Here is a 9,228-nt window from a genome sequence, read left to right on the forward strand (position 1 = left end):
GCGTTGCATGATGGTTAGTCATTTTGTCCGACTTGCTCTGGAGGCCCGCCTACATGAGACGTTGAAATCTCGCGGGACAAAGACGCCCGCAGCCTTGAGAGCGAGGCGAGGTGGCGCAGTTCCTCTCCACGGGCTGCGGAAGCGAAATGCTTGATGGGAAACGACTCGCTGTTATCTCGAGCTGAGCGCTCATTGGTGGTTTTTACCACGTGCTGGTGATGAAACTCTCCAATTGGCTCGGCAAAAGTTTGCTGTTGTTTTGTGTCAAGTTTTACGTCGCCACATCCATTCCCATTTTTCATCATTGTTCCACAATGTTTATCATCATGAAATTAATATCCATATATTTTATACTATACTTGCACTGCTTACCGTTTCATACTTTATATATCTTAGCATATTCATACACACTGTTCATACTGCTCACAGGCTGCTGTGTATAGCTATTGTATTCATACCCCTCACTGTTTATTCATCATTCAATTCATTCTATATTTTATTCTGTAGATTGTGTACATTACTTTTCACTTTACTGCTTGTTGCACTCCTGGTTGGAAGCTAAACTGCATTTCGTTGTCTCAGTACCTGTAATATGTGCAATAACAATAACGTTGAATCTAATCTTGCGCAGGAACAAATGTATTTACTTAGTACATATCTGACATTAACGATTAAACATATGTGTGCATTCTTTATAAATGCAAACCGAGTCAAACCGACTACGGAGGTGGCGGTATGCACCTTAAAGTTGTTTGCAATCCGCCAAATAACCGAGAGAAGAAGAAGAAGAAGAAGAAGAAGAAGAAGAAGAAGAAGACTCCGAGCTGTCCGACTTCAGGCGAGCTTTTTGAGACATCCCCCGGCTGCATTTTAATCCCAGGTATCGTCTGGGGGGCACGTAATCATCCCACGCAGATCATGCCGGAGACGGAACCCCCACTCTGAGTCTCCCACTGCACGGACCACAGCTCGTCCTCCCAGATCATCCCTTCACCCCCCTCATATCATTCACATGTTACTTCAATAAACTTACAAACATCACACTGTTGTGGCGTGGTTCCTGCTAGTGAACCATTGGTCAATATACAGTAATACACCTTAGTTTGGCCGACAGCCAGAGCTATGGCACTTGAAATAGAATTCAGCCAGAACACGGCAGGCAAGTCGGGCATGTTTGGAATGAGTCCACAACACTCCTGATTGGTTCATATATACGTAATCGAAGAAACCTGCCAATGAGAACTGTCCGCGCCTGTGGTTCACATTTGAAACATCCATGTCAGTTTCCTGCGAGCTGCAGCTGTCTGTATGTCTGCTGCAGGAGTTTATGGATTCATATCGGGATCGTTTTACATCTACACGTTAAATATGAGCATCGGGACATCAACAAAGAACAGAAGACTTGCGATCTGGTGAGTCTTGCAACTGTAATGGAGTGAAACATGTATTTAGATAATCCTTAGTTTGTGAATGTTTTATTTTTTATTTAAATTATTAAGGTTACGTTTCTTCTTCTAGTTAGCTGAGTTTCTTCCCGTTAAGTTGGTATGCATAATTAATAGGTTGTTAAATGTTAAGAAGCCCTGAGATGCTGTTTCTTGCAAGATGTTGCGCCCGGGAAACCTAGCTTAACAGGTGGCTGCTAACGTTAGCTTACAGTTTATTGCAGCTTATCCCCACCCTCTCATCTCCAACACGGGAGAATTACACATAAACTTGCAGCGGGGTGTCACAGTGTTGTCGCCAAGTTTAATGTAAAGTTTCACAGCTTTCTTACAGCGGAATCTAGTTTGTTAATGTTCAGTAGCCAACAGCTAGCATAGCATAAACAGCTAACCGCTAACGTTCGGCTAACTTGCTAGTTAGCTCTGCTTTATATATTACAAGCTAACATGACTAGCTAATGTCATACTGTGTGAACTAACATAGTTTTTGTATTACTACATCATACATGCTTGGTCCAAATCACTGCTAAAATTAATTATTTTTGAGAATGTGTAGTAAAGAAACACTCAGCCATGCATGAAATAACATAGCAAAATAATACGGGTAATGTTTGACCCATGTTGTGCCTTAGAAGTGTAGTGATACAAACATGATTTTTATTCAAAAAGTAAGAAAGGGAAAAATAAAAATTAGAATTGGTGTTGATCCAAAACATGTTGATTGAGGAATACCTGGGATCCTGAATGGTTAAAGTAATTTCTTGCAAAGATATTTACAATTAAAACTAATTCGGGTCACTTTTGACACATGTTGGTTGTATGTTGTGTAACAAAGGGTTAACATGACAGCTGTGATGTTCACTCTTTTGACAGAGCACCAGTGGACAGTGAGGACTATGGAAGAGAAGATGTGATGGCTTTGTGTGGAAAGCTGCTGATGCCAGCCTGTGTCCCTCTCATCAGTCTCTCCAGGCAGCACCCAGCTATTCTTCCATCATGCAGATGAAAAGACTTTGATATGTGAGTAATAACTAACTTGTGTCTAACATAATATTGAATGTGGTTTAGTAAAGTATTTAAAAATACCCCACATTGTACAGGACAATCAGACCTTTTTCAACAAAGATCATCAGGCAATTGTTTTGTCTTTGAGGTACAGCCGCAGCAGAGTCTGAGTTTGAAGAAAATACTAACATTTTATTTAGTGTTGTTTAATCAATCAATATTTACTGGTCTTGAATTTCCTCACTGGATTACAAAATGCTCTAATGTTATTGTACAGTGACATTATGCAGATTTAATCACCTGAAGATGAAAATAGATTCAGCGATATGTACCTTTTTAAGGAAATAGACTGTTAGCAGTATTGACCGAAGCTCCGCAGCTGTAGCTAGGCGCTGCTAATGAAAACTCAAGTACTCAATTTGTTGGTTTTTCTTTTTTATTAAGAATTGACCAAGCATATCTTCCTCTTCGAAATCCCAGTTGTACTTCGCTAACATGCCTGGGAGGGTGCGTTTGATTGTTCCCACCCTTACCTCATTTATGGACTAGGTCATGTTAGACAAGCAATCCAGTGGTTAGTTTTAGGGTAAGCTCCATTGTTTTGTTTTTTTATTTATTCACTTTAAGAGAAAGGGATTTCAGAAACAAGTCTCACAAGTTTGGCTCGAGGTAAAATTAACAAAAGCTAACTGTTGTTAGACTATGTTCCCCCCTTCTAAACTTATGAAATAATCAATGCCCTTGGGATGCTCTCAATAACGTGTGTGTGTGTGGTGTGTGTGTGTGTGTGTGTGTGTGTGTGGTGTGTGTGTGTGTGTGTGTTTGGTGTGTGTGTGTGTGCGTGTGTGTTGTGTGGTGTGGTGTGTGGTGTGTGGTGTGTGTGTGTGTGTGTGTGTGTCTTGTGGTGTGTGTGTGGTGGTGTGTGGTGTGTGTGTGTGTGTGTGTGTGTGTGTGGTGTGTTTCAAAGGTCCACATACAAGATTTATCTATCTTTATCTATTGGGCAGCTGTGATTAATAACATCCATCATCATGGTTACTAATAGTTATCACTTCCCTTCCTCCTTCCCAGCATCTGGACACAGCAGGAACCTACGCCAGGATCCTCTTTGTGGACTTCAGCTCTGCCTTCAACACAAACCTCTGGCTGGAGGCTGCGCTCCATCAGGACCAACACCTCTCTCCATCAGGACCAAAACCTCTCTCCGATCAGGAACCAGAAACTCTCTCCATCAGGAACAGAACCTCCAGAACCTCTCTCCATCAGGACCAAAACTCTCTCATCAGGAACAGAACCTCTCTCCATCAGGACCAAAACCTCTCTCCATCAGGAAACAGAACCCTCTCTCCATCAGGACAAACACCTCTCTCCATCGGACCAACACCCTCTCTCCATCAGGACCAAACCTCTCGCCACCTAAACAAGGCCCGCCCCCCCCCCCCCCCACTGACACTTTACCTCAGCCACAAAACAGCAAGGCCGTATGGGGAGACCGTGCCCCGGCCGTACTACGTTCAAAAAACAAATGCACCCAAAAACCCCTTGTATCACACCCCTTCCTTATACATTCTCTCACCCTTTTTTTATACACCTCATCATTCAGTAGTTTCGCATTCAAGCACCACATACCCCCGCCTCTCCCATTCATCTTCAGCCCCATCCTGAGACTAAGAACCATATGATCACTCAACGCTGTGGTCCTATATTCAATCTTTCCAATCTTTTCATTCACAGCTTCCGAGCACAGAGCTAAATCCATCCTGCTCTGCATAAGTTTATCTTTCACCACTCGTCTCCAAGAAGATTCTCTAACATCCGGATTTCTTTCTCTCCACACATCTATCAACCCATTCTCATTCATTATCTTTTTGAGTGCCCCCCTCGAGGAGTCGTTACTAAAACGAGCACCCGCAGGTGCATCCAACCTTCCACACCGCACATTGAAGTCTCCCACAATCAAACAGTCCCCCCCACATTTACCATCCAACCCCTCAAAAAAAATCCTTCTCTCCCTCTTTTTATTTGGTGCATACACATCTATCAACTTAAAAGTGTCCCCCATGTATTCATACTGTACCCCAATCATCCTCCCTTCACCATCATCCTCAACCTTCCTTGCATTCTTCACATCCCCCGAATTGATGAGTATCGCCACCCCTCTAGCATGCTCACCCCCATTATTTGCAAACACTTCACCCATCCACTCCTTTTTAACCTCATCCACACTCTCCCCATCCCAATGTGTTTCCTGCAGACATATGATGCTGGCCTCACATAGACTTAGCGCCCGGCTTCTTCTGAACTTACTTTTTAGACCATTACTGTTTAGGGATGAGATGGATGCCATCAAAAGGGATGTTATTATAATAAACGTCCTTTGCATCATTACCTTAAACTGGTTTCTTTCCCGAGCTCCCCCTCTGTCGAACCCGCTCTCCTTTTCTCCACCTCCCTCTCCTTGTCCGCTTTGCGTCTAGCAATCAGCCCGGCGTTCTCCGCTGAGGTCTTCTTCTCCTCCTCGCGCCTGTTTCTCCTCATGCCGCGGCCCCTCTGCTCATCATTAGGGCTCCCGAAGACCATGGCGCCCCCCGGGTCCTCCGACAGCTCTCCCTCCTCCATTCCGGAAGCCTCCGAGATGTCTTCCACCACTCCAGGACCCCGACACTTCTTTCCCCCTCCGCTGCTCCCTTCGGCGCCTCTGCTGCTTCCGTCGGCGCCTCTGCCGCCCTGCCTGGCACTTTTCTTGCTCTTTCCCACGTTTGGTGCTTTCTCTTCCATCACCGAAGCCCCCTAGATGTCCTCCACCACTGGACCTTCATCTTCGCTGCTGATCTCATCATGGGGTCTTTTCTTTGCCCCCTCCGCCTCGTCGCCTTCCCCCCCGTCTTCCTCATCCTCCTCGTCTTCCTCCTCTCTCTCTTTCTCTCTCCGCTCTCTCAGCTCCATACCTGCACTCCTTGGCATAATGCCCTTGCTCATTACACCTGTAGCATTTAAAGTCTGGGCATTCTCTGAAGATGTGACCCGGCTTTATACATAACCTGCACACTGGAACCTGGCCATTGTGCAGGACCCGGAAGTACTCCGCCCCCTTCGCCGTGTCGAACTTCATGGAATACGGTAGGGAGCGGACCTTATTATTAAACCTCACTCTCAGGAACCCGGTGCCGTCTACAATGTCCGAGTCTGGCCACACTCTTTTTTTTATGTCCGAGATGGGCTTAACTCCCCACTCCTCAAGCCTATTTAATATCGTTTTATCCAGCAAATAGACAGGCAGATGCAGGAACGAGACGGTCACATCAGTGCTCATAATGTTTTTTGCGTGTACCGCGGCCCCGTTCACTCTCAGCCCCTCCATAAGTTTCATTTTCCCCAGGATGGTCCTCATCGTTACTTCATACTGTTCTCCCGTCACTCTACATCCATCCACTGCCCCACACTGTTTCTGTATTCCTTTAAGCAGGTCCATCATAGACAGTGACCCTTCCACAACTACTTCCACAGTTAATTCCACACTGTACCTCGTACTCTCCATCTGCCCCTCTTTTCCTTCCCCTCCCGCTTTCTTGCCTTGTTCTTGCTCTTCTTCTTTGTCCTTCCTTTCGTCCGCCTTATCACTTGCCCTTCCGCCTTCCATGTTCGGCACCTCAGCAGTCCTGTCCACTCCAGCCGCAGTTGCCATCAAAACTCTCGTCGCACCAGATCACAGCACCGGGGGGGGCCCAAACGGCAAGGCCGTTTGGGGAGGCCGTGCACTCAATCTTGCACTGAACCATGCAGCCAAGAGAAAGGTTATCTGAAACTGCCGGCAAAACTTTTATAACTTACATTTTACCGATCACCGGTCATGTGATCACGTCACGTGACAATGACGTCACATTCCCACACATATATAAAGAAGCAGCCTGTCACTTGAAGCTTCACAATCTCCATCAACGGTTCAGTGCAACTTCAACAGACAGAGACGGTGACATCATCATCATGCTGGTTTTCCTCTTCCTGTTGGGCCTGGCTCTGGGTGCTGTGTCTTCTTCAGATGACCCTGAAATGGTGCTTGAGCGTAGCAGCTGTCCCTCATTCTGGTTCTCCTTCAACGGCCGCTGCTACAAGTACATCGCCACAAAGATGACCTGGGCTGATGCAGAGCTCCACTGTCTGTCCCAGGGAGGCAACCTAGTGTCTATCCACGGTAAAGGAGAAGATAATTTTGTCAAACTCCTGATCAAAAACTTTGACCTTGCTCAGGGACCAACATGGATCGGACTCAGTGACATCCACAAAGAAGGAAGTTGGATGTGGTCTGATGGGTGTGTAGCCAAGTTTTTCTCTTGGAAAAAAGGAGAACCAAACAACCGAAAAGGTGAAGACTGTGTACACAACAACTGGTCAGGGATGTGGAATGATAGGAGGTGTTCAACAACTCTTCCCTCAGTTTGTGCATCTCGCACAACTTGTCCTTAGCAACTGAGATGTTACGTATTCACCTGTTTTGTTAACATGCCTTTGACAACAATAAAGACACAGATGTACACTTGTATATGTGTGTGAACTGAAGTCCTTTTTTCTAACCTTTATTTTCATGAATGTTACATATTCACACTGGTCGCTCCAGGGGTTAATCAAAGGAATTATTTCTACACCTTTTAAAAAATATCGTAAATAATATTGATGAACTATTACATTTTTGCCATTGCTTATTATGCCTATTTATTTTAACCACAGTTGTATATCATTCAATTATCACATGTGGTCAGGTATTTACGGCACCTGGTGTGTGGATGACGAATGGGCTGAACCTGCTCTTTTCTGTTGACCGTATAGTCCTGCTTTGGTTATTGTTTGTGTTATTTTGTTCAATCAACATTAACTTTTGCACAGATTTTATTTAGGAATGCTTCAAAGTGATGAGTCTTAGAGACGTGATTCATTGGGAAAAGTACCGTCACTAATGTTCTGGTTATGGGAACAACAGGTGTTTAATGGACAGGGACACTACTTATCATGTTTCTCTTTCACATGGCGTGAAACTCAAAAAGTGGCAGCATGGTGAATTGTTACAGACATGTTTATCATCACCTGCGTCTCAGAATCCAATGTGTTTCATATAAAATGAATGATTATTGGTTTTTGTTGGAAAACAAAATGAATTATTCAAAATATATACACTTGTATATATTGACAATTTAAATTAGAAAAATCAACCTTCATCGGTTTTTCCTTTGTTTTATTTGAAGAGGTACTGGAAAATAACCGGGTGAAACAAAAGTGCCCACTCTTAGCCCGGCCTAGAAATGTGCGTAGAAACCCGTTGCCTCAAACCACTTACGTTTTTACACAAGCAAGAAAAGTAACCGGTTAAGTTGTATACACGTAGAACTAAGTAGACTTATCTTAGTTTACATTTGTAGTCTTATCTCAAATTCATTAGTTCACATAAATGATGTCTTGGTTGTATGAAATAACTTGGTTAAGTTAAATATAATAAATAACATTTATCACTGCTTAATATCATGTGTTAATATAACATGTATTTTAATCAAATTAATTGTACCATTTTGATTTGGGGATTGCATTTATACATTGTTTCAACAGAATTGTATGGAAGGGAAAACATGAAACAATACCTTTAAATATTCCAAAGTTTTTATTGACAAAAATAACCTTGTCAACCAGAAGACAAGTAAAGACAGGAATTAAAACCCACAACATTTAACAACCTGACAGTGAAAGGTCAGCGAACAGTGCTGAACATTATGATGTCACTGGTAGCAGCTGAACAGCAGTACAAGTGTCAGTGCATTTCTTTACATTGTAAGCTGGTTCTTCAATGTTTGCAACCTTGGCTTTAGTTCATCTTGGCCCAACGTGAGAAGAACCTTTTGGATGAACTGGAATGTGAGCATCATAGGCTTGGGGCAGTTGAGATGCAGTGCGTATGTAAGACCAAACAGCATGAACATCGCTTTTGGCAGGTCTTGGATGTTGGCGATCACAGCTTGTCCCTCAAGGATGATCTTCAGTGAGATGAAGATGAGGGACCAGCACCTTCATGCTCAACCAGGAGGATCCCAATTTCAAGGTCGCGGAACGAGTCCTCATCATCAGTGTCCTGAAACGACAGCAACATAAGAGCACAATCAGGACATGTTTCATTAAATAACCATAAATAATGCAATATAGTCATAAAAGAGTCAGACACATGAGGGAAGGTGTGAGTTGGTTCTGCTGGAATAGAGCACAAACAGATCACTCAAAGAGGTTAGAAAGAGCTGTTGCTATAGTGTTGACTGAGAAATCATATTTTCGTTGTCATCGCAATATGAACACGTATGATAAAAAAAATAGCAATAAACAATTCATGAGAAATTATTTAATTTAGGGATGGTATGGAAACCCAATATTAAACGTAACCCACATTTGGTCTGCATGAACTGTTTACCTCAGTTTGCCACGTATCTTAAAACTAGTGTTAATTTCGTCAGCTATTTTTTTATTTAGTTTTAGTCTTAGTCCTGTGTTAAATTTCTTTTTTAGTCATATTTAGTCACCTTCATCCTGTTTTAATTTAGTCAAGTTTTAGTAGACTAAAAGTCTGAGCATTTTAGTCTTATTTTAGTCAAAGAAAACTAATTATTTTAGTCTACTTTTTGTCAATGAAAACTGTTGAGTCTTTTTTAGTCATCAGATTATATAGAACATTTCAGTCAAACTAGTCTAGCCAAAACCAATAATTTGGTATTCGGTTAACGCGACCACTGCTCCCAAGCCCTGTTGT

At 43.1% G+C, this 9,228-nt stretch overlaps 1 protein-coding gene across 1 annotated transcript; it reads left to right on the forward strand.

Moving 5' to 3' along the window:
- The first annotated feature begins 781 nt into the window (after positions 1 to 781).
- LOC117553329 (lactose-binding lectin l-2-like) lies at positions 782 to 7,002 on the forward strand. Its single transcript, XM_034227212.1, has 3 exons — positions 782 to 1,412; positions 2,319 to 2,465; positions 3,522 to 7,002. Exon 3 carries the CDS (start codon positions 6,228 to 6,230, stop codon positions 6,912 to 6,914), a length of 687 nt encoding a protein of 228 aa, XP_034083103.1. The 5' UTR covers positions 782 to 1,412; positions 2,319 to 2,465; positions 3,522 to 6,227; the 3' UTR covers positions 6,915 to 7,002.
- Positions 7,003 to 9,228: the final 2,226 nt, after the last annotated feature.

Source organism: Gymnodraco acuticeps, unplaced genomic scaffold (assembly GCF_902827175.1).
Source record: "Gymnodraco acuticeps unplaced genomic scaffold, fGymAcu1.1, whole genome shotgun sequence".
NCBI classification, from domain to species: domain Eukaryota; kingdom Metazoa; phylum Chordata; class Actinopteri; order Perciformes; family Bathydraconidae; genus Gymnodraco; species Gymnodraco acuticeps.